Here is a 23141-nt window from a genome sequence, read left to right on the forward strand (position 1 = left end):
CACTAGGTGTCTCTTACAGCATCATGTTAGTCACCAGTGAGTATAACTGTAGTTTGCAACTCATACCTGTAGGAAATGGTGTATAGTGTTTACAGACCGTCTAAACTGTACACAGGTGTTTTCTCTATTTTACACTGACTACATTAAATCTATCTAGTGCTTTTTTATACATACTGTTCCCAGCTGAATGCTCACCCTTCTGCAATAGTGGACTCTTATCATTTGCTGTTTTTCTGAGGGGACAGACTTTGTGCCTCGCGTGGCTCTGGGGGTTTGATTCAGTCGGTATTATTTGTCATATTTAAATGAATGGAAACCAGCGGCTCCTTGAATGGGAGGAAAATATATTCCAAAGGCGGAGAGTCCGAAGCTGACACAATAATAATCTAATAATATTCAAATTAAAGGGAACGTCTCGCGAAAACAATATTCAAATGACAGCAGCATTTAAATAATACGAGGTTGGCGTTGAACTCGCTGCTTTGCTGCAGCTCTGAAAACAACCTGCGGTTTGAAGCATTTCTATACACCATGAACATTAAAGGCTCCAGGTCTCCGAGTGGTAACCTGGCAACCTGGCAGGGGAAATAGCATCTTTATGGTGTGGTTTCTCATGTCCTAGAAATTTTAAGTCATAGTTGTAGAGACGGGGCTAGAAGCTACGGTGTGAGACGCCGGGTTTCATGCTGCGTGTGGCAGCAAAACGCAAATGTGGTGAAAGGTCTGAGTTCTGAGGAGCTGATGGAGGATGAGAACGAGGGTCCGAGGCGAGTATTGGCAGATCACGTCGTTTGAACTCGTTGAGCGTCTCATTTCCCTTTTTCAAGGAACAAAACTCCCTGAACAGATTTGTAACTCAACACTGAAAACATCAAATATTTCAGTCTGATTTTTTTTTTTCTGGCGGAAGAAAAACTGAGCAGAAAGAAATGTTTTAGATTAAATAGATTTAGTTTCAATGAAGCATCAATAAATACAGATCATTCAAAATGCTACGTAAACTAACACAACCCATATCCTAAAAAGTCTTATAGTAAAGTGTCTTTTTTAAAATAAATTATAGTTTGTAAATGTAGTCTTTGTTGCTGAAATCCACAAAAACGATTGTCCATGGACTCAGCGAGTTCCCACTCTGCAGCTTAGGTCCACGCACGTGTTCACACTGGAGTCCTAGAGTTTGTACATCCCAAAGGTTGTAGCTCCTTCTTCGTAGCTCACTAGCGACAGGTCCGAAACCCAGACGCTGAGCTGGTTCCCCTTCTCCAGGGTCATGACTTCCCCCTGCGAGGCCGTGCACAGGCGCGGGATGTCACTGATTTTGTCCAGGTCGCAGCAGGCCTGCATTATGGTCTTGTCCTCCTCCGCTTGGCTCTTCCTCAGCCTCACGTGGCTGGTGAGCGGGAGTTTGTCGTGACCCCTGCTGAACGTCACCCTGGAGTAGACGTAGTAGTCGCCCGACTCGGGGATAGTCAGCCAGCTCCTCTCGTAGTAGTTGATGGACTTCAGTTCTGAGTGGTCCATGTCCCACTGGAGATAACTTACTGGAGAGACAGAGGGAGGACCTCGTTAAAATATAATTATGAGATTGAATTTGGTGTGGGTCATTATCTGAGTTGTATATTTTACATTTGGATTCCTTTGAGGACTTGCTGACCACCATTCGAGCCATGGTTCTGGTTCTGTCCAACGTTTCCTGTTTTTCTGCTGCGCGAAAAGCAACTGGAGAAGAGAAGAAACGCTTTGGTCAGAGTCGTTCCTGAGGCTGGATTTGATTGAGCTCAATTAAATGTAAAACACAATTTTTATTTTATTTATCTAACCAGAATAGTTTTAAATTCATATTACCAATAATAAAAACAATTCACTGTCCAAAAGACATACATATAATAATTAGGAGACAACGGAAGGTTTCAAGTGAAATTTGGAGCTTTGCGGTCTGTCTGGAGAACATTCCAAGCAACAAAACGGAACGCTGCCGTCTCCATTACAGTCAGAGGCTCAATGAGTTGGTGAGTGGCACATGAACCCACAGCATAATGACTTAAGATGATGGAATTTAGAAAGTAAAGCATTAAATGAATATTTACCTGTTCCTTCAGATGAGAAGCGCTGTTCCTGTAAGAACAAAAACATAAATCAGGAAAAAGGACAGAAAAGCACAACATAGAACAATTTCCCTAAAGCATTTGTCGTGAATGTTTAGTATATTGACATCATCCGATCTATGCTCATGTTTTAAAAAGAGACTGCTGTGAATCTCACACGTTTCTGTTCGATGTTGTTTCCTGTTAGTTCTGTTAGAGCGAATGTGTGCCTTGATGTGTGTGAAACAAATTTTTACAACTTAAAAAGAAAAGTGAATTAAGTGAAGTGTGTTTAACAGCTTAATTAGAGATTGGGACGTTATTTTACAAGTGACAGTTAGCATTAGTTTTTTATTCATATTCTTCATAGAGGTAAAATAAATAATTTTAACAACCAGTGGCTTTAAAACATTTTGAATACCAATAGATAAATGACACAAATGTGCAGCAGTTGCACCAACTGGGCTCATGTGCAGCCCTCACATATAGGACAAAGTCGTTACCATGTTGAGGTGGTGATACAGGTAGATGAATCCTCCGACGCACAGCACCAGGTTCAGCAGCACCACGCAGAGCAGGAACCGCATCATGGGCCTGCTGCTGCTCTGTGCTGGGAGCGGCGCGGGGATGAGGACCGGGTGGGACCTGTTGAGGCGCGGCGGCACCGGCGGTGGAGCCAGGCTGGTCTGGTAGGTGTTGATCATGGTGGAGAGAAGCGGCCTGGCGTCGGTGGCATCCCATGCGCCTCTGAGCCGCCGCGCTCTCACCGCCTCTCTTTTACTGGGTGCCACTTCCTGAAAGCTCCGAGTGAGACGTGACGCCCGAGGGCCCGCACGCGTGTGTACGGCATGTGTACATACATGTTGGAAACCTCCACGAGCCGGTTTCCTTCCTGCCCCTGAATGCCACACGGTGCGACTGTGGCTTCATACAAGGTGAAAACAACTCCCAATGAAATGTAGGAACAATGAACCCAGTAGCTCCATGGTTACGTCAGAAATGCTGTGACTCTGTGAAGACCAGCTGCCTGAGCAGCTGAGGTTTGATTATTGGGCCGTTTACTTCACTTTATCATCAGGGCGATAAACTAGGTCAGCACAAGCCGCCAAATGGCCTCTGTGCTGGAGTCGGCGCCGTCAACGTGGCGGTTGACAGCTTCTCACAATAACCACAGGTTATGTGAACCCTGCTCAGTTGTGGTGGCATTTTTAGGCTGAAATGTGCCCGGCGTGTGTTTTCCATCACCCCCACACACTGTTTTTGGGCCAGCGTGGCCTCTTCTCCCGGCTGGCACAATAGAACCAAAGGCAGCCTATGTGCTGGTTTGAACTGGTTTAGGTGTTTAGCTTGTATGAGGCGTGAGGCGCTGTACAACAGTGAGCAGGACAAAGGTTGGTCAATATAAAATACAGTCTTAGGCAGCGTGTTTAATTCACAAATGATACAAATGAATATTTTAATGAATTGTTTTGTTAGGTGGATGCAGCAAAATGGCTGAAAAACACGCCCACGAAATATATAATTAATATGATGCACGTCTATGAACAAGGCACCTGACTAGTACATGTACATGTAGGTGCAGGTGGATGTTTGTCAAAACTGCTCATAACTCCCCCTAGTGGCAAGAAACGCTCCTAACTTTGAATATGTACAGAGTTCACCAAAAATATTCGGCATAATGTTAAATGTAAATCTGTTGATGGTAACTCAATAATGTGATTTCTAGATGCTATTTTAATGTAAACACACATTCATTTGTGATTTGTACTTTTTCCATGGATCTGCATTTGCATGATGAAGGTCTCATGGGTTGTAGTTGACAACAAGAGTGTGACTGTCGTTCCTCTGACGCTGTGAGGCGCTGAGGGAGGTCTGTCTGGAAAACGGGAAGAGTCCGGAGAACTGTGTCCTGGGGGTGCGCTGCTCCTCCTCCTGAACGGACCGAGGGTCGTCGGCACACTTCACAAAGGCAACGAAGCACCTGTAGAACTGTCACAGACGGGGAGGTGAGTGAAACATCACGCGCTTTCATCCGCAGCATCCCAGCAGCTCTCACCTGGTTGTTGAAGAGCATGTAGATGACCGGGTTGATGACGGTGCTGAACTTGGCCAGCACCGAGGGCACCACGCTGGCCACGGGGGAGACCAGCCCGGCCCGGCCGAAGGTGGCCGCCAGCGCCATGACGCCGTAGGGCATCCAGCACAGCATGTAGCCGGACACCATGGACAGCACCATCAGCAGGATGTGCTGCTCGCGGCGCTGAGCTGCCGGCAGGTTGATCTTCCCGACCTGAGGAGGAGGAGGAGGAGGAGGAGGAGGAAGAAACAGGGCTTTTCATCACAGCATGAAGGGATCAGTAAAAAGCCTCACTGCATTAAAAGCCGGGCCGTGACAGCATGTGGCCCTGATGCCCTCGTTACATCTGTCCCACTGGCTTCTGCTGGAGCTAAAATTAGCTCACATGCTGGTACGCGATAACATAAAGCAACGTTTAGTGTGAGGCGACCGTCGCTTCCTCCGTTCGTGTCCATTTCCCCACACACAAGAACACATCTGGGAGAATTCAAGGAAGACGCCTCGCAGGCGGAAATGAGTGCAATGAAAGTGCGACGCTGTCATTTAGAGAGAGTGATGCCGCCGTTATGAATGTCACCCCGTCCTCTGACGTGTTCTGATGAGCCAAAGGCTCCACACATTGATTTCTCCCTTTCTAAAAATAAAAAAAAACACCCAGAAAGCCAAGATGGGGCTAATAAAATCTCCAAAGCCCCTTTTGTGCTCTCGCTCCTTTGGGCGCAAGTAAAACGCCAGAGACACTTATGCAATAGCAGGTATCCAATGGTTACGTGTGGCATAAAGTCTAAAAATAACCTGTTGGTGATTCATTGATAGGAGTAGTAGCAGGAAAGTGCACGAAGGCGCCCAAAATCAATTTGGGAGCTCTTTATTTCCAATTATTTCTGTGACTGGCAGGTTTATGTAAGACCCACTGAGGTGGCAATGAGTCACTGGACGCCCACGGGGTCATGGGCCTTCAGCCGGTGGGTCCCTGATGACAACCCACTGGGTTAATTAAGGTTTAACCACAGACCCCTGGTCTCCAGGAGTCTCCAAACCGATGCGCCTTGAAATTACCTTGAAAACAACACAACCGTGCGAGTGGGAGTGTGACAGGCGTCACTCAGCCGCCGAGCTGAGATCTCATGTCCTGGAAATAGCTCGACGGCTCGGGAGCCGCGGTTCGGAGCCGTCCGACGGAGCTATTGTGATTGCACAATGTGTGCAGTCGTGTCAAAATGCACAGACAAAGCGACGGGTGTTAAAGCGGCAGACAAGGGAGGACGTGCTGAGACCCTGATAAAAGTAAAGCGAAGGGAAATGAATGGTCAGGCACAAAGTGCTGTGAAGCCTTGCTGCTCTTCAGCGTTGATTCACAGACGGACGCAGGGGAAGCACATTGTACACAAGGATCTAAATATAGAGTCAAGTCACTTTAAGTGTGAGCTGCAGCTTGTTATTCAGTCTTCACAGCGGGGTTTTCACATGCTGACATACAGGACCGACACATAAATGTAAAATCCCACAGAAACAAGCTGCATTCACATGCTTTATAAATAGTGCATGTGCAGAAACAAGCTAATTAATATTAATTGATTGCCTCAAGGGCTCAGACTCACCCCCCTGATTGCAACCAGGATTCTGCCGTAGGAGTAGACCATGAGCAGGAGGGGGAGCAGCAGGCAGAAGACGAAGAGACACAGCACGTAGGAGACGCCGGCGAGCGAGCGGAGGTGCCACTGGACCGAGCACGTGGTGCCGGGTCCTTCTGGGCCGTAGCTGCTCCAGCCCAGGAAGGGCGGCAGCGTCCAGAGGAGCGAGTAGAACCAGGAGCCGGCGACACAGAGCCGCGCCTTCCTGAAGTCCGACACGTCCACCTGGGAGAAATGCATCACGGCGTGGTGGCGCTCGTAGGACAGGAGGGACAGGGACACCAGGGACACGATGCCTGAATGCAAGGGACCCCCAGTCGCACAAAATAATAGGGGAATATAGAAAAGAAGTTAGGAAAAGCCTTTTTTGGAAGTTTGTGCTTCTTTGTCATTAATAAAACTAAATGATCATTTTTTGCCATGCAACTATTTTTTCAATAACTACAAAGTAAAACTTTCTCACAGACCATGTTTTATGTTGAGACAGAGTTTGAGAGGAGTTCTAACCAAAGCAGACTCCGCTGTCATACCTTTATTATGAAAAGCCATGCGGACATTTAAGTTATCATAAAACTCCTGAAAAACTAAGTTCTTGCTGACGTCACTCACCGAAGAGGGAATTGGCGAAGCCGTACCACTTGCAGCCGTCCTCTCCAATGAGCCATCGTCCGTGCACGCTGGCGGCGAAGCTGAAGGGGGTCCCGAAGACGCACACGAGGATGTCGCTCGCGCTGATGTTCAACAAGATGAGGTTAATCGGCGTCCAGAGCGAGCGGAACTTCGCGAAGACGAGCAGCGCCACCAGATTGTTCACAACGCCCGCGACCAAAATGAAGCCGAGGAAAACCGCCACCACGGTGTGGCCCGTCCGGCTCAGCCCGCCGGGGCTCTGCGTCAGCGGGGGGTCCAGGAGCGCGGCGCCGGCGCCGGAGCCGGAGCCGGTGCCGGGGAGGGCGCTGTCCGTGGTGCTGAAATTGCAGCCGCGCACGTGGACGACCATAGCAGTGAGCTGAGCCGCAGGAAGGCGTCCTGCTCAGCCCCAGCACGGCAGCCACACGCTGACAGGGGCCGCGATGACAGACTGCGAGGACACTTTACACCTGCACCACCACAATATAGGCAACCTCCTCTTCCCCACCCCCCACCCCCGGCCTCCTCTTTCTTTCTTAGGATCGCTCCCGTTATTATAATGAGAGCCTCATTTTTTTTGTATTGACCTTTTCCTGAGTTGCTCATTTCCCATTTACCCCATATTTATGTGTCAGACTGCTTTGCTTCAAACTGAAAGCACGGTGACATCTGTTCACCATGTTCTCCTTTACATGCTGTTATCGTCATCAGTTTCTGCCTGGCTCCTAACACCTCTTATTCCACTGTACTCTCAGTATCACTTGTTGAAAGTCAACAAATGAGCCATGGATGCAGGCATGATTACCTCATCCTCTCATCCATCCTGTCTGCTCTTTTATTGGCTCTAAATCAACATCATGCCTGTCGTATGGAGGGAAAAGGGATTGTGGTTTCCAGAAACCAGTTTCTGTGTGGCTGCTGAATACTCGTCTCACCCCAGCTCCTGACTGGCTTCTGCTGCCGCGCTCCTCACTAAAGTGAATAAAGAACCCTCCGTGTTCTTGAATTGTTAACCTTAAGCCTCGTGAGTCCATCGCTGCTACTTGCTTCCCAGTATTGACTTTGTGTCAGAGGAGTGAAGTGTTCTGCTAACAGGCACCTGCCTTTAAACTGACTGACTGACTGCAGATGTGCATCTCACATTTACGCTCTGCTCTAATAAGACAGTTTTAGGTGCTCCTTATTAGCAATGACTTTTTATTATAAATCCCCGCATTTGAAATAATGAAGCATAAATATTACAATTAATTTCTTCTTGTTTTTTATAATGATGATCACAGAATGTTGTGCTTAGCCTTCTTCATTTTGGGATGTTCTTATATGTTGTTATATGTTGTTGTTGTTGTGAACTACATGAATTAGTTTGTCTTTTTGCTTTTTTTAGTTTTTTTGTGGTTTCTCCAAAAGTTATTTTCCTTAAACCTATGTGTGCATTGACCTTTAAAAGCCTGATTCATACAAAATGTCATAAGCGGAAAAATAATGTTCTACTAAATCCTTTTATAACTAATATATATCCTGGGAGAAGAACAGAGGTCAGTTGAGCTAATTTTCACTTCTCCCGGAAATAAAAGTGTGTGCATTAAATGGAAGCTCATTCCCTCATTTTGCATTTTGTCTTTGCCTTTTACTGAAACGTGTGTGATGAAGAGATGATTAAAATGTCTGACATTTTATTGCCATATTGTTTTGCCAAGAGCAGGTTTGTTTGTCTGTTGTGTGTGTGAGTAAGCCAAATGTTGTTGGCCTGAAAACAAAATTCATTCTGCATGAATCCTTGCAGTTAATTATCCTGTCTCAATGATTACAGTGTGTTACAGTAAATATCCTGCTCCAGTTTGGTCACGTGACAGCTTAACACGTGAACCGCGGTGACATTATTCAACCTCTGGGGAGCTTTGAACTGTATCTGCTTCCTGTCTGTTGCTTCTCAATAATAGAGGCCATAGAATTCTTTACACTATATAATGAATCTTTATATAAGCTTAGTCTATACTATCAAAGTTATAAGTTTTAATTCTACTTTGATGGAAGATTACATCAACAAAAATAAAGACCCCTACTCATAATTCTAGAGAAATTATCTTTTTACATCTGTGTGGGATTTAATTCATATAATAACGAGAAAAGATGTTCATCAGTCACTGCTATTTAAGACGACAGCGACAGCGACATTATGGGGCTACCATTAAATTTGCTATATAATTTCCTCTTTAGTGGTGGGTGAGACAATATGAGATATTAAGAGTAATTATACATGATTACTCTTTAAAACGAGCCACGGTAATTATAATGAACAGCATGTCGTCAATGCTGTATGGACCCTCTGAGCCTCATCTCAGCAAGACGCATACTTCTGAATTAACTGTCCATTCAGAAACTCACAGCCTGAGTTCTACCCTAATGTGGCGCTAATGGCTTTGATTCATAGGCCGCACACAGCTGCTGATCTCTTTTCAAATCACCATAAAGAAGGTAAAGGTTCACTGTGGGAAGCAAGAGTCCGTCCAATGTGCTGAACAAATCAGTCAGACGTGAAAGAGCTGCTTAAAACAAAACGTAATACAGTACAGTGATGGGAGGCCATTATACGCTGCCCTTTGATTTGAGTTCAGGCAATTTTTATTTGAAAATGATCTTAGTTTAGGTCACACAGTGAGGTTTGAATGAAAGTCAACAAAGTAAAGTAAAACGTGGAGGAAACTTTTAATTATTAGTAATAAAATACGCCCAAAGCATCAAACATTTTATAATTATAAACCATGTGTAGCTGTGTCTTATATTTATAGAGATTGTTTTTACACACATATATAAACCTACAGGTTTTTATTGAGACTGTTGTATTAATATCACCACCAGGTGTCAGTGTTGCTCTTAAAAGTTCATTGAAAAGTTCAACGCGTGGTTTTTGTTTCTTTTTGCGTCTTCTTTTCATCTGAACAATCACTTAATATTTAACATAACACTCCGATACCGTTGAGCTTTTAATAAAGTCTCCTTGGTCATTTATTTGAGTTTACATATGATTCCGTGTTTGAACAGTACACAAAATGCTTTTAAGATCAACTTAACATCACAGGAAATTAAAACATCACTATCCTTCATTGTTATTTGTTGGAAAAATATACTTCTAGCTAAAAAGTATCCTGAGGACAGATATTAACTCTAATATCTGTCTACTCAAAAAGCTGTCACTGTTTCTACTTCAACCTAATACTGGTCTATTTACTGGTGTGTTTTTACTAAGTGTCCGATAAAGGAACAAGAAAATGCCCTTTATCCTGCTGCACTGTTCAGGAAGCAGCTACACACAGAGCACAGACTAGAAGAAGAAAGCCGGAGTCGAGGAACAGGTTTGTCAGAGAGTGCTCCTCTTCAGGAAGGTTGATCCAGTTTGTACATGCTGAAGTATTGAGGTCATCTTACTGAGGAGAGCGGGGGCAGGGAACGCGACGGCTGCTCTTCTATCGGCTCATCTTCTCAGAAGACACTCGGAGGCCTGTCTGACGAGCAGGAGTTCCTGCACGGAGGCAAGCAGCTCCGCGGACCTCCAGCAGCGGCCCGTCCTGCTGCTCAGTACCAGTACAGGTTCTTCTTGTCCAGCCTCCGATCTGAGCGGGGACCAGACGAGGCGTCGGTGACTTCAGAGTGCATGAACATTCGCAACGTTTCCAGTAAACTCACAAATAACAAACGGTTATTAACCTGCTGCCTGATGATTAGCATCAACATTAGCGCAACAACGCTACACCACAGGTTATTTACTTAGGTCTGAATCTCCTTATCTTTGGTTGGCTGTTTAAAATCAGTGTAAATGCCCTTGAGCAACACACCTGGTATTTACTTTTAACCTGCTACTGTAGTTTTTGACTCACAGGTGCAGGATGAACTTGATTTGTGCCCCCCCCCCCCCTTACCCGACTGCAGGGAGTCTTACCGTGTTCAAAGCCAGCCTCCGGCTCCACGAACCCTTGAGGCATGGACCAGCTGGGGAGCAGGTCCGGCTTGGAGCCGGACGCCATGCTCGGTCCCACCTCGTTCCGGTCGTGCAGCAGGTTGAGCAGCGAACTAGCGTATTGCTGTCCGGTGAGACTCAGCCCTTGTGAGGGAAGGGAGTAGGCGAAGGAAGGTATCGCGGGGCCCTCTGGTAGCCGGGCGCCGGGGGACGACCAGGAGCTGGAGCCCATGTCCGCGGGGCTAAAGCTGAGCAGATGTCCCGCTGCAGGAGGCACCTGTGAGTCTGTGTAGGCGTCAACGACACCGGTCGGGCAAGATTTGACGTCCTCTAGACAAAAAAAATGAAAGCGAGTGAGACCAAGCGCTTTAAATTGGGCAGATCGCGGCCTTCTGGGTTTTGCGGACTCACCCAGTTTGATAGTTTTGCGCATTTTCTTTGCTTTGAGTGCAGGAGAGCTGGCCTTGCCCACTTTGCCCAGGGCACGGGTGAAGTGAGCGTCCACCATGCTGCTGATGTCTCCTTGGAAGTAAGTGAGGATGACATACTGAGTGTGCTCCTCCACCTTCACAGCGATTGGGCTTTCTGTTCTGTCCTCCATGGGTCAGCTGTAAAAACACAGCATCCTCAGATTTGTATTACTCTGTATTATAATTATTCACTGTCATTTCACCTGATTACTGTCACTGTTTCCAACTGAGTTCTCCTTTTTGCTCCTTATCGGTTCATCTGGAAGGTCTTAAACTTAACTTGCCCTGGGTGAGTCACGTCACGGACGACTGACATACTGCATTTATGGAGCACATTTTTTTCCAGCACACCGAACAGAAAAGTAGTTCAGGTTTTTTGGAAATATGTGCTGCCCCACTAATACGAAAGTGTGTGTCTTTGCACAGCTCAGGTGACTAATGGGATGAAATTCATTTTAAATCATATTATTATTATAGAGACACAAAACTATTAGCAGATAGGATAATACAGCATGTATCTTGATAAACAGGCCACATCCTCTGTTTTAAGGTGTAAACAAAACGCATGATTAGCACTGCATAACTATATTTGTACATACAGTACTTATACTTCAAGTAACTTCTTACCTGACCTGATGATTAGCCAGAGGAGGCCAGAGGTTTGGCATTGACTAGTCGATCAGAGCAAATAATCCGCAGCAAGATTTAAATGCGGTCAATCCCCGTTGGCTTCATTATAAACAGCAGAGACGTTAGATTTAAAAATACATGCAGCAAGTTGTTCCTCCTCCGCTCCAGCCACAAAGCATTGCGCTCCACAGTAAGTGGTGGTGTTGGAGGGAAGGGCGTGTGATACTTCATGAGCGCAGTTGCAATGAACAGAATGTCATCGTGCAAGTTCCTCCAGAACCTCACTGGCACCTTGTGAAAACATTCCTCCTCGCTCGCGCAGGTTCACAGTTTAACAGCTCAACTCAGCGCCGCACTGAGACGCCTGCAGGTCCAGGAGGCTGCATTTCACCGCATTTGTTCTTTACTTACAGTAATAAAAGGTATAATAGTTTTGTTTGATGCAGAAATTAAAACAAAGAACTTTAAATGTAGTTTAATGTAGGACAGCATTAAAAAAAATATGATGTAAACAGTCCAGAAGGACGTCAATAACAAAAGACTTCAGACAGTGAAACTTTTTATTTTGGCAATTTAAACATAAAACAATTGAAATTGTATTGATTGATTACAGTACATTCTGTACATACAAACCTACAGTATGCTACACTGTAGGACGTGGTATATTATAAACATAGGTCAATTGGTTATGCTGTGAAAACAGTAAATCTTTAAATGTAAACTCTTTAATTTTTTAAAGATAAAAGGCCACACGTCACTGCTCTAATGTTTGAGCCAAAGCTGCGCAGACGGGCTCGTACACGCGCCGCTGGCGCCCCCTGGTGGCGCTACTGTGACGCTGACACCGCAGACGAGTCCGACGCCTTCCTGACGGCGGAGGCGCCGTCCGACGCGAGTGAGTCGGAGTTCACGAGGTTCTGCTTTTTGAAGTGATTGGCCGCGGTCACAGAGCGGCTCCAGTCTGAACGCAAAGCACAATGAGCACACACAGAAGGAGAACGTCCGTCAACATCGTCTTCCTCGATGCAGAGAGGCTGATTTACAGTCGTACCTGAGCATTCACTGGGTCTGAACCGCCCACAGCACAAGTGGATTCTCCATTGTTTCCTCACATTGTCCTTCATCAGACAGTGGAACAAGAAGACAAAAAATCCTGGGATGCATAGGAACAGACAGTCAGGACACAGTGAATGAGTCCGTGCCAGTTTATATACATATTTATATATTATATATATATATATATATATTTACCCTGTAAAGAGTTGCAGATGGTGAAGACGTACATGAGGACCACTCTCCCCGGCCCGAAGGAAAACAATCCCACCGACCACGTCAGACCCAGCAGGACGGTGAGGCTGGCCACGGCCCTCAGCTCCTTCAGGGAGCTGCTGGTGCCGTTTGCTGACGGCTTGTTGGCCTTCATCTGCCGGATCTGGACCAGCACCACGACGAACACGCAGGTGTTGAACAGCAGGACGAGGAGAATGAACGCCACCACCGTCGCGTAGAAGAAGACGTCGCTCTGCAGCCAGCAGCTGGGGGGGTTATGGTTTCAGGCATTCATAAAACATTTAATTTGTATTACACAAGAGAAGTGGTTTAATTAGAGCCCAGTGTGTTTGCACTTACAACGAGTCCGACGACTGAAGAGCCACCGCAGCCTCCTCAGGCGTACTGCTTCCATAAGCATCTGTATCTATAGCCAGCACCAGGCTGACGATGACCAGGGGGACGCCTGTGGACTCATGAACGTCAACGTGATGCATTAGAATCGGAAAATCATACAAACCAAATGGAACTGCAAAGCAACGAGGACGTACCCCATCCTGCAGCACAGAACTTCAGCACGTAGGCCGGCACGTAGACGTTGAAGACCTTGACCAGGGCGAAGTACATGTGCACGGCCTCCAGGCCCATCCAGGTGAAGGAGGCCAGCAGGAAGTAGTGCAGCGCCGCCGCCGCGGCCACGCACGCGTGGCGGTTGGAGAAGGACGCGAGCCAGGCGTCGAGCAGGAAGAGCAGGTCCAGGCCCAGCAGGGCCGCGGACAGGTTGACCAGGATCCTGGACGGGTAGTCCCGACGCAGCTTCCTGGAGGCGCACGGGCTCAGCGTGACGCCACGGGCCGGAGCGGATGTGCGGGCGCGAGCGGCACTTACGCAAAGACGACGTAGGTGAGCAGCGTGAGGCCCAGGAAGACGGAGGACAGGCCGCAGCCCGCGTACGAGAGCAGCGCGAGGGCCAGCGCGTCGGCGCCGCTCAGGGGGGATCTGGATACGTCCTGAAACGCAACGGAGCGGCGGTGAGACGCGGCCGCGCCGCCGTTTCCGCCGCCGCCGCCGGTTCACTCACCAGGAGCACGGCGAAGTGCGTGAGATGGTCACACACGCAGCTGGTCCGGTCGGACGAAACGCCGCGGGTTCTGCAGCCCCGGCGGTTCCAGCCGCCCCGTCCACCTGACGCACAGACGCACACGTGAGCCCCTCAGACGTCGGACCTGCCGCTTCCTCAATGTGACAAACGTCCACCGACTCACCGTTCCTCTGGAAATCCCAGAACCGGCACTGCACCTTGTCTCCAGGCTGCGGAGGACGCACGCGGTCAGAGCCCGGTTTGAACCCGTCCTTGCTCTAATCTGATGCAGCCTCTCACCTGTATGGGTCGCTGGTGCCTCAGAGTCACCACCACCGGATCAGTCAGGTCTCTGACGATGCTGTTGTTGATGCTGGCTGAGATTATATAGGAGTTTAAGGTCCAGTTGCCCTGTGTTGAGTCTGTTGTGTCCGGATCCTGTAAAAAAAGTGTCACTTTTAGTGTCAGGAATAGCCGAGTTGAGGCTTTTACATCAACGTAGTGTGAAATATTTAATCAACAAGTACCTGGAAAAGGTCGTGGGTTTCGTAGAACTGGAACTGGACCCGGGTTGTGTCTGTTTCTCCAGGAGGGAAGAAGGAGTGAAGCGTGGGAGGCAGGGCGATGGTTGCCACGGTTTCCTGCAGCGGATCACTCACAAAGCTCTGATTGACGAAAGTCTGAAAGGAAGCGACAATCGATGGGCAGAAGTGGAAACTTTCACACTCCTGGTTCTGTTTCCTCATTGGAGCTTAATGAGCCGCGGCTGCTCGAGGCCGCGGTGCCTGTTCATTAACGCGGTTTTCTGAAGGCTGCGGTCGCTTCAAGGACGCGGACGCAGCGTTCGTTGGAACCCGAAAAAACAGAAAACGCCAGCGGCGCCGGCGGCCTCTCACCGATGGGCCGAGCTGCGACGAGGAGGTCACGCCGAAGGTGAGGCCCCCGAACCCGACCGGGTCCACGTTGACCATGGACAGGGCCATCGAGGGCGCCGTCAGACTCACGGATTCGCTTTGGAAGTCCATGGTGTCGCCCATTTTGTTGGTCATATTTAAAACACTTTTTATGAGCAAAGACATGAAATTAGAAGCGGTTGTGTTTCTACTGAGAGCAACTACGGCCTCCGTCGTGCTCCTACTCACGCGCTGGCCACCGGGGTCACGTTGGTCTCGGACAGCAGGATATTGGAGATGATGCTGACGATGTTGGCCCCGGTGTCCGGCCCGACGCTGACGTCTATGACCTCGCCCAGCTTGTCCACGACCGAGGTGAGATCGGAGGAGGACAGCTCTGCACCGTTCCCCAGCTGAGCTCCCACCAGGTCCTGAATCAGGTCCACCACCTCAGCGGTGTTCCCTTAGAACCGAGCCTGGCGTTAGTGTGTGTGTGTGTGTGTGTGTGTGGGTGGTTGTGTGTGGGTGTGTGTGTGTGTGTGCACGTGGGAGTGTGTGTGTGTGTGTGTGTGTGTGTGGTTGGGTGTGTGTGTGTGGTGTGTGGGTGTGTGTGTGGTGGGGTGTGTGTGTGTGGTGTGTGTGTGTGTGGTGTGTGTGTGCGTGCATGGGTGTGTGTGTGCGTGTGTGTGTGTGTGTGTGCGCGTGTGTGTGTGTGTGTGCGTGTGTGTGTGTGTGCACGTGGGAGTGTGCGTGTGTGTGCGTGCATGCGTGTGTGCGTGTGTGTGTGTGTGTGCGTGTGTGTGCGTGTGCACGTGGGAGTGTGTGTGTGTGTGTGTGTGCGTGCATGCGTGTGTGTGTGTGTGTGTGTGTGCGTGTGTGTGTGTGTGTGTGCGTGTGTGCGTGTGTGCACGTGGGAGTGTGTGTGTGTGTGTGCGTGCATGCGTGTGTGTGTGTGTGTGTGTGTGTGCATGTGTGTGTGTGTGTATGTGTTTGTGTGCGTGCGTGTGCTCGCGTGCGTGCGTGCGCGTGTGCGTCACCTGTGGTTACAGTGATGTTGTTCAGGTCTGAAATGCTCACGAGCGGCTGGCAGTTCGTCATGTCGGGCTTGGCCCAGCTCGACGCGTCCGTGTCAATGTCCAACTTGCTGAAAACATAAAAATAAAAAAAAATTGCAATTCTCCGCTCGAGGCCTTTATAGCACCAGGTTATTTCCCCGGGCCAGTAAAATAATTAGCAGCGTCAAACAGCGGGCGATAAGAATCAAAAGCAGCTGTCGACCACTGCTGTTTGTTTTAATAAGCACCCGCCAAAGGACCATAAAACCCAGTGATATTAATATGATGTTTGGCCCGGGTGACGTAAGGAACACGCGAGCGCTTCGTCACGTTCCTGGCTCACAGCTGCAGGTGCCTGAGGCTCATCTCTCACCAGAGCCTGAAGGCGCGTTCTGAGGGCGGCTCGTTGCAGCCCATCTCCTGCTTCACCTGTGGAAACGTCTCCGGCCAGATGTACATCCCATAAACCGACGAGGCGGCGTCCTCCAGGCAGTTTCCCGGCTCTGAGAAAGGCAAAACAGCATATGTGCACGTGCCGAACAGCGTGTCTGTCGCATTGGCGGGGCTCCATCCCACCTATGTGTCTGACGGCCAGGTCCGTGGGCTGAATGGACGCGGAGCCGTCCTCGTACTTGGACGACAGCGCGGCCGTAATCGCAGCTCGGACCTCCTCCACGCTGCTCTTCTTCTGCTCCTGAACATGGAAGGTGCAGTTGTATCTGTGGAGGAAGCCGCAACGGTGTTTTCAATAGGCAGCAGCTTTAGAGCCGCCATGTTTAATGCTGGTAACCTACTGATGCTTTTGTTGGTCGAAGGTCCACTGAAAGACGGAAGAAAAATGATAAATACCAGTTCCCAGAAACACCGAAAGCAAATGGGTTCATCAAAAATGAAGCACACTCACTGTCATTTCATGTTCCTGCAGGTTCCTATAAAATACATGTCCACCAAGTCATTTATGATAATAAACTAACATGCACAGTCCTGTTTCTGCAAATGTGTGACTCACCTGCCGACGTTCTCCTTCACGACGAGGTTCAGTACGGTCATGGTGCCGTTCACCTCCAGAGCCTTTTTCGCCTGTTAGCGGAGGAGAATGCTTCCGTTCACTGTCGAAGGCGACGGCGCTTAAGCGCGAGTCGAGCTTCTTACCCATTTCTCGATCACATCCCTCGGGTTCTCAGGGTTGCCGGTCACACTCAGGGACACGTTGGCTCTGAAGAAAACATCTGGTGCAACAGCTGGAAGGAAAAGGGGCCAGTTTGGGCACATCTGTCCACACACCTGCTTATCCATCGCATTATATCTGACAGATCTTAATCGGGGAGCACATCTGGAGTTCTGCTAGTTCTGCTTAGTGTAAACCACTGGGACCGACCGTCTGTTTGGTTGAGATCCAAAGGATCCCTCGTTGTTGACGCGCTCATGGGTTGAGCAGACAGACTTTGAGTTGGACACGATTCTGCGTGGTAAGCAACATAAGGTATCATTGGTCACTTTATCAGGTCCAGTTTGGCCATTAATTCTACGGTTACATGGTTCTGGTGATGAATTATAGAGGTCATGGAGGAATTAAATGAATTATTAATGCCTCATATTTTGGTCACCACCACGTAACATTGCTGCTCACCAGTGCTGCCAGGTGTTGGTGGGTCCCTAATTGTTGGGAAAGACTCTGAAAGATGCAAAGACAGTTGGCAGGAATAATATGGCAGGAAAGGGAATAAAGTCCTATGTTCTGTGGATGTCTCGGTCCATCTGCAGACTCACCCACAGGCGTGATGCTGAGGCTCCGAGGCTCGGCCGTGACGCTGAGGGCGTCGGAGGAGAAAGGCACCGTCAGCAACGCAGCGACGCTGGTCTGAACGCCTCCGACGTCAGCGGACGGCTCCACCGTCACGTAGACTTCAGAGCTGAGGCTGAGGGGAAGCAACGAGGGCGCAGTCACAGCCTGGAGATGCTCGCGTCACTTGGATTCGTCTGGAAGTGTTTGCAGGACGTGAACTCACCACGCGTCGCAGTTTGTCGAAGCCCCCGATTCCTGAAAATCACATTTCAACTGATTAGTGATTCACCGCCACGTTTCCTCCTCGTCTAAAACCAACGTGTGCCGCGTGAAACTGTACCTGAGGATGCTGCAGGCGTGGAGCTGCAGAGTCACCGAGCGCGCGACAGGCACTGCTGCACGGGAGCAGTTCGGATTAGTTCTACAGCATCGAGCAGCGTGTTTCTACACTAGCAGGCGACCGTTACCTCGGGGACGAGACGGACACCTCGTGAACGGACGCGTTCGGGGGGAGAACGCTCTCCAGCTGTTGAGATGCAGCATCAGTGTGAGCTTGTTATTCCACAGATCCCATCATCGTGCTCGTGTAACTGTACGAACCCAGTTCCTCATGACTCCCTCCAGCGGTAGAGAGCAGTTTCCAGACTGTGCGGAGTGAACTACGAACGTCCGCACTTTGATTTTGTAGTGGGACCACGCTGGAAAACACAAAGGCGTCTGCAGTTAACGCGTGCAAACGGAACGGTGGAGGCGGAGGTGGAGGCGGCGGCGCTGCCGTTACCGCACGTCAGGCTCCCGTCGTCCCTGGGGGGGCATCCGGGCCTCCACTGCCGCAGGTCCCAGCTCACCACGTCCCCGTCGGCGCAGCTGTGCGCCCCCAGCTCCCCCTCCCCCCGCTCCCGGCCCCACAGCCCGAACCGGCCCACCTCCCCCAGCAGGTTGCTGCCCGCCTCCTCGCGCACGCCGCCGTCGGCGTCCACGTAGTGCGACGCCCCCAGCGTGAGGGTGCCGTTGGGCGCCAGCCGCCGCGGCCGGGCCCGGTTCCCCCGGACCTCGCCCTGGAGGGAGCCGTTGACGTAGAGCCTGGCCCGCTGGGCGCGGCCCGACCAGGCCAGGCAGACGGAGTGCCACGCGCCCTCCGCCAGCCGCCGCGCGAAGCGCCGCTCCTCCCCGAACAGCCACGCGCTCACCTGGGCCCCGCTGCCGCCGAGCCCCAGCTCGGTGCCGGCGGCGCCCGGGGCTTTGTAGGCGAAACCCGTCCACTGGGTCAGGACGAAGGGGCGCAGCAGAATGCACGCGGTCAGCTCCTCGAGGGCCGGCACCACATCTGGACGCAGCTGCCACAGACACGGGCGGCCGCTCAGCACCAGCTTTCTCCCCCACAGGCTGTCGGTGGCCGAGGCCGCTGGGGGGGGGGGGGGTCAGGTGAGCTCAGGCAGGTGATCTGTATCTGATCAGGATCTGTAGTAAACCTTACCCAGAAAGCACAACAACAGCTGGATACAGATGCCCAGAGACGACTGGCTCCTGATGGGACTCATGACGGCAGCGTGAACGGCTTTCTGTCCAGAGCTCATCTACTGGAAGGTCATGACAAACACCATGAGGACACGCACCACTTACACAATCATACTGGACACCTCGACACTCACCATGGTCGTCTCCTCGCAAGGGACCAATCCAGACTTTGAGCTGTTTTGTGTGAAATAAGGCACCGGGCTGAGGAGAAGCCGCCTGATGCAGGGCGTTACTCTCTAAGACCTCCACGCCCTGTCCCTGCAGTTCCTCCAGTTACTCATTAATCACTCGCAATAAACACAACTAACAGATCATTACAATAAACCATAAAGCGTTACATAAAACACTCAAAAAATGATTTCTTAATATGTTCCCTTCAACGCGTTTAAGTTCATGGAGCTTAAAATGATTGACCTGGATTCAGCGGCTGAGTCCAGTCTCATTGTAAATAATTACCTAACCTGGTGTGAAGTTTAAAGACAAAGGTGAAATTAGTTTGGCTGACCACACACACACACACACACACACAGACAGACAGATCTTACACCAAAGGTAGGTTAAACATGAAGGCTGCTTTAATATAACTGGCTGTGTGTGACTTCTTCACGTCAGGTCATGGATTTTCTGCAAACATTCACAGCAATATTCTCCTGTGTAATTCCCCTTACTGTGAAAAGCCTGAGTGGCTTTGGCACATTAACACAGTGTTGTTGTGCAGCTGTGCGGAGCCGAAGGCGAGGACGGTCCATAGTACAGCCTGTAAGAGCAATGCACACATCCGGCGTATATCTATAAGTCCACCGTTTGACCATAACACTCAGGTTCTAAGCTTCACATCGCCACCTAGCGGCTAACGAGTATAATGCAACTGTAGGATTGTGTAGGACTTGAGGCCAAACAGACTCACAGGAGTCAGCACCTACAGTAGGAAGACACAACAATAGTTTTCCTAGTGTACGGTTTGATTTCAGTGTCACTCACGCGCACAAAGTCTCTTTGTAGGAAATGTCCTCTGTAACAAGGGTCTCATTCATGCGTTCTAATTCCCTTCCCTCCTCACCCTCTCTCCCTCTCTTCCTCTGAGAAGCCAGGTCCAAAGCGAGAGGGTTCCCCAGAGGAAACTGGAGAAGTCCGAGTGTGACGCGAGCCGGCCGGGTGCAGGTCCTGACAGCCTCCCATTCATCGGCCCAGCGGTCCAGAGCACGGTTGGGATCCTCCTCTGCGTCACGGTGACGCAGTGATGAGGTGAAGGGCTTTCCCACATGCTGCACTTACTCGGGCCAAGGAGACAAACCACAGGCTGCAGACGGGACCAGTCTGTGATCAGTTTGCCTCCTAAATTGATCATTTAAACACATTTTTATTAGTTTTTTTTTTCTTTTTTTGCATTTGGATTTTGACAGTCTGACAAGTGGAGTTAATTTAAATTTTCAAACATGTCTTTAATTTTAAAAAAACATTTTTTAGTGTTGTGTCTGGTGGAATAAGAGCACGATGTCATTGGAGCGCTGCCACTGTGCTGCCCTGGTTCTGGTAAGTGACCCAACTAGTTCCCTTTAACAGAACAGGAAAGTACATGTAGTCAACCATTATATGTAGATTCACTCAATGTGTATGTTTATATGTTTACTTGTGTTTTACAGAGAGGAACTGTTTACTTCCTCTCAGTACAGAATTTAATATATTAAATTTAGACATTAAACCTTTTAATAGCTTGGTTTAAATTATTATTAAATTCATGTCTAAATAATGTAATAAGAAGCATTCCCTTTATAATAACAACCACTTCTATTGTTAAAATATATACACATTCGGTATTTTAATATTGTATAATGTTTTTATTCTGTTGCGTTGTAACTTTTAAATGTGCACCTGCTCAGGTGTGGGTTGCGCTGGTGAAACCTGAGCCCCGCTGTGATCGCGCAGAGTTCTTAGGCGCTAACGGCACGTGCGCCGCGTGTCCCGTGTGCGGCCCCGGGGAGCAGCTCTCAGAGGTAACGCGCAGTCCCGCGCGGGCACCGTTACCGTGACCGTGCGAGTCCACGCTCACGCGCGGCATCTTTTTCCCAGGACTGCGGCTTCGGCGACGGCGGCGGCGGCGCGTGCGTGGCGTGCGCCGAGGGCCGCTTCAGCGCGGACACAGGCGTGGCGCCCTGCAGGAGGTGCACGCGCTGCCGGCTGCTGAACCGCCTGCAGAGGAGCGCGTGCGTGCCCAGCGGCGACGCCCAGTGCGGACCGTGCCTTCCGGGGTGATTCACGTCCTGAACACTGGTCAGCGTGTGATGCGTGCTCGTGCGTGAATACAGATGTGTGTGTGTGTGTGTAGGTACTATGAGCTCAGGAGCATAACCGGGGAGGTGGAGCTGCCCTGCGTGCCCTGTTACAGCCGCGACACGGTGCACAAAGCGTGTTTGACGGCTCCAGGCTCTCACACAGGTAAACTGGAGGAATAAGCAGCCCAGTGCTGTATAAATACGAATGGATGACCTCCAGTAGAGGAAACGTTCAGAGCTGTGGCCTGTTCTTTGACAGGGAGGAGTGAGGCCGAGCAGGGAGTTTCCAAAGAGCCCGGAGACAACAGTGAGTGTGCGGCTTAAAAAAAAGGTGTTTGTGTTTGCTTGTGTTTGACTGAGTCCCTCTTTGAACAGAGGTAAAAGAAGAACCGCTCTCGATGGTTCTGATCGGCCCAGCGACCGCCTCCTCGCTCTTCTTCGTCGCGCTGCTGCTTTGGCTTTTCCTCTGGACCTCGGAGACGTTCAGTGAGTTGGACTCATTTTAATGCTGCTTTTCCCTCCATCAGTCGCTGCACGTTGCACGATTTACACCTGTTGGACCGTTCAGAGCAGGCTCCTGATTATGGCCCCGGGTCCGAGGGGCCGCTCCCGCCAGCAGGTGATCTGATCACACGTCCGTCCGACCACGCGGAGGCGGCAGAGGTCGCTTCAATGACGCCTCCCTCTGCAGCAGAGCCTCCAAGGTGCAAATACCACCATCGCTCCCACGGCACAGACACTCCGAGGTCATCATGTGCACTAATTATGGGTCTTCATCATGTCCATCCAGGGGCGCGCACTCACCGAGCCACGATAATGAGGTGCTCCCTACTTCTATTGTGATTAATGTCACCACCAACATCAAGCCCTCCGCTCAGAGTGAGGAGAAGGAGGAGGAGGAGGAGCAACAATGCTGCCGCAAGACCACAGAGGAGGTGCAGTAGACGATGGTTATGTTCAGCGCACCTGCCTTGGTTTGAAAATAGCAATAAAGACTGTTCAGGAAAATCCTAAACAACATTATTAGTTTTAGTTTGTCTTATTGCTGATCAGTACGTATTTAGAAGGTTTCACCTTTACATCCATTTCTTGTGTCGATGGCAGATGGAGCAACAGCTGCAGACAATATGGGAGGTGGCGCAAGGTAGGTTTTCCTCACACACGGGACAGTTAAAGGTATTTCCGCTCTCATTGCTAGAAATGCTGGTGAATTTTACTTGTTCCGCTCAGGTCAAAGCGTTGAGGCGCTCGGCTACGACTCAGTGCAGGATCTGTCCCTGCTGCTCGACTCCGCCGACAACAGGCCCGTGCTGAGGAGACTGGGGCAGTCGCTGGGGGTCCCTCCTCGGGTCATCGCTCACCTCCGAGGCTTCCAGGATCTCTTCCAGTACCTGCGCACCTCCACGTACACGCTGCTGCCACACGTGGCCCAGGCTGCTGCTCTCCTGCCCAGCCCCGAAGTCGTAGCTAAGATACACCACGCTGTGGTGAACAGAGACCGCACGTCCTAATGGTGTGGGCAAAACTCTGATGGATTCTAGCCCAGTTTTCTTGATATATATTGGTGAAACAGAGACATTCTGTATGATAAAATTGAATTATTTTGAAGTAAACGTGAGCTGTGAGTAACAACTAAATTACTTTTAAAGCATTGTGTGAATAAATCAATCATTTTCATAGATGTCATGATTAATTAACCTGTAACTATTCGTTAGTTTTACTTCGAGTACTGAATAACACAGTATCCAGGTCATTGCAACGGAGCCCACATGCGGTGTTACTTCCT

General features: G+C 49.7%; 5 protein-coding genes across 6 annotated transcripts; 1 reads left to right on the plus strand and 4 right to left on the minus strand.

Moving 5' to 3' along the window:
* Positions 1–922: 922 nt before the first annotated feature.
* On the minus strand, positions 923–2902 carry cd40lg (CD40 ligand). The gene is made up of 4 exons (XM_029165286.3): positions 2588–2902; positions 2088–2115; positions 1627–1719; positions 923–1541 (listed from the first exon to the last, which is right to left on the minus strand). The coding sequence occupies exons 1-4, from the start codon at positions 2786–2788 to the stop codon at positions 1171–1173; spliced, it is 693 nt and encodes a 230-aa protein (XP_029021119.1). The 5' UTR covers positions 2789–2902; the 3' UTR covers positions 923–1170.
* A 155-nt stretch (positions 2903–3057) lies between these two features.
* tmtops3a (teleost multiple tissue opsin 3a) lies at positions 3058–7149 on the minus strand. Its single transcript, XM_029166066.3, has 4 exons — positions 6405–7149; positions 5763–6091; positions 4141–4374; positions 3058–4073 (listed from the first exon to the last, which is right to left on the minus strand). The coding sequence occupies exons 1-4, from the start codon at positions 6793–6795 to the stop codon at positions 3888–3890; spliced, it is 1140 nt and encodes a 379-aa protein (XP_029021899.1). The 5' UTR covers positions 6796–7149; the 3' UTR covers positions 3058–3887.
* A 1963-nt stretch (positions 7150–9112) lies between these two features.
* On the minus strand, positions 9113–11687 carry vgll1 (vestigial like family member 1). The gene is made up of 4 exons (XM_029166063.3): positions 11478–11687; positions 10792–10988; positions 10363–10710; positions 9113–10036 (listed from the first exon to the last, which is right to left on the minus strand). The coding sequence occupies exons 2-4, from the start codon at positions 10979–10981 to the stop codon at positions 9999–10001; spliced, it is 576 nt and encodes a 191-aa protein (XP_029021896.1). The 5' UTR covers positions 10982–10988; positions 11478–11687; the 3' UTR covers positions 9113–9998.
* Positions 11688–12026: 339 nt separating this feature from the next.
* Positions 12027–19296, minus strand: adgrg4a (adhesion G protein-coupled receptor G4a). 2 transcript variants are annotated; one of them, XM_055512247.1, is made up of 29 exons: positions 19217–19296; positions 19042–19144; positions 18346–18969; positions 18165–18262; positions 18032–18090; positions 17905–17959; positions 17788–17819; positions 17549–17697; positions 17409–17453; positions 17157–17240; positions 16931–17019; positions 16788–16858; positions 16683–16707; positions 16573–16598; positions 16355–16497; positions 16152–16281; positions 15761–15867; positions 14973–15186; positions 14727–14889; positions 14358–14510; positions 14131–14268; positions 14015–14060; positions 13831–13934; positions 13638–13759; positions 13301–13569; positions 13110–13215; positions 12732–13015; positions 12532–12633; positions 12027–12441 (listed from the first exon to the last, which is right to left on the minus strand). In XM_055512247.1, exons 2-29 carry the CDS (start codon positions 19139–19141, stop codon positions 12308–12310), a joined length of 3672 nt encoding a protein of 1223 aa, XP_055368222.1. In that variant the 5' UTR covers positions 19142–19144; positions 19217–19296; the 3' UTR covers positions 12027–12307. The 2 variants fall into 2 exon arrangements, 1 of the variants encoding a protein (XP_055368222.1); XR_008695799.1 differs by lacking the exons at positions 12027–12441; positions 12532–12633; positions 19217–19296 and having other exon boundaries at positions 12982–13015; positions 13301–13565; positions 19042–19141.
* A 26-nt stretch (positions 19297–19322) lies between these two features.
* Positions 19323–23032, plus strand: LOC114863872 (tumor necrosis factor receptor superfamily member EDAR-like). Its single transcript, XM_029164364.3, has 11 exons — positions 19323–20327; positions 20550–20615; positions 20963–21076; positions 21153–21331; positions 21409–21518; positions 21615–21662; positions 21731–21841; positions 21924–22059; positions 22146–22290; positions 22460–22499; positions 22586–23032. Exons 2-11 carry the CDS (start codon positions 20577–20579, stop codon positions 22864–22866), a joined length of 1203 nt encoding a protein of 400 aa, XP_029020197.1. The 5' UTR covers positions 19323–20327; positions 20550–20576; the 3' UTR covers positions 22867–23032.
* Positions 23033–23141: the final 109 nt, after the last annotated feature.

The sequence above is a fragment of the Betta splendens genome, chromosome 10, assembly GCF_900634795.4.
Source record: "Betta splendens chromosome 10, fBetSpl5.4, whole genome shotgun sequence".
NCBI lineage: Eukaryota > Metazoa > Chordata > Actinopteri > Anabantiformes > Osphronemidae > Betta > Betta splendens.

Coding starts and splice junctions, on each gene's coding strand:
- cd40lg (XM_029165286.3), bottom strand. CDS start 2,788: ATGATCAACACCTACCAGACCAGCCTGGCTCCACCGCCGGTGCCGCCG. Junction 2,116..2,587: donor TGTATCACCACCTCAACATG/GTAACGACTTTG, acceptor TTGTTCTTACAG/GAACAGCGCTTCTCATCTGA. Junction 1,720..2,087: donor CTTCTCATCTGAAGGAACAG/GTAAATATTCAT, acceptor TCTCTTCTCCAG/TTGCTTTTCGCGCAGCAGAA.
- tmtops3a (XM_029166066.3), bottom strand. CDS start 6,795: ATGGTCGTCCACGTGCGCGGCTGCAATTTCAGCACCACGGACAGCGCC. Junction 6,092..6,404: donor CTTCGCCAATTCCCTCTTCG/GTGAGTGACGTC, acceptor CCTTGCATTCAG/GCATCGTGTCCCTGGTGTCC. Junction 4,375..5,762: donor TCCTGGTTGCAATCAGGGGG/GTGAGTCTGAGC, acceptor CCTCCTCCTCAG/GTCGGGAAGATCAACCTGCC.
- vgll1 (XM_029166063.3), bottom strand. CDS start 10,981: ATGGAGGACAGAACAGAAAGCCCAATCGCTGTGAAGGTGGAGGAGCAC. Junction 10,711..10,791: donor GCGCAAAACTATCAAACTGG/GTGAGTCCGCAA, acceptor TTTTTTGTCTAG/AGGACGTCAAATCTTGCCCG. Junction 10,037..10,362: donor GGAGGCTGGCTTTGAACACG/GTAAGACTCCCT, acceptor GTCCCCGCTCAG/ATCGGAGGCTGGACAAGAAG.
- adgrg4a (XM_055512247.1), bottom strand. CDS start 19,141: ATGAGCTCTGGACAGAAAGCCGTTCACGCTGCCGTCATGAGTCCCATC. Junction 14,890..14,972: donor GTGACCCCGGTGGCCAGCGC/GTGAGTAGGAGC, acceptor GCTCATAAAAAG/TGTTTTAAATATGACCAACA. Junction 13,016..13,109: donor CTTCAGTCGTCGGACTCGTT/GTAAGTGCAAAC, acceptor TAACCCCCCCAG/CTGCTGGCTGCAGAGCGACG.
- LOC114863872 (XM_029164364.3), top strand. CDS start 20,577: ATGTCATTGGAGCGCTGCCACTGTGCTGCCCTGGTTCTG. Junction 21,077..21,152: donor CCGGGGAGCAGCTCTCAGAG/GTAACGCGCAGT, acceptor TCTTTTTCCCAG/GACTGCGGCTTCGGCGACGG. Junction 22,060..22,145: donor TCTGCAGCAGAGCCTCCAAG/GTGCAAATACCA, acceptor ATGTCCATCCAG/GGGCGCGCACTCACCGAGCC.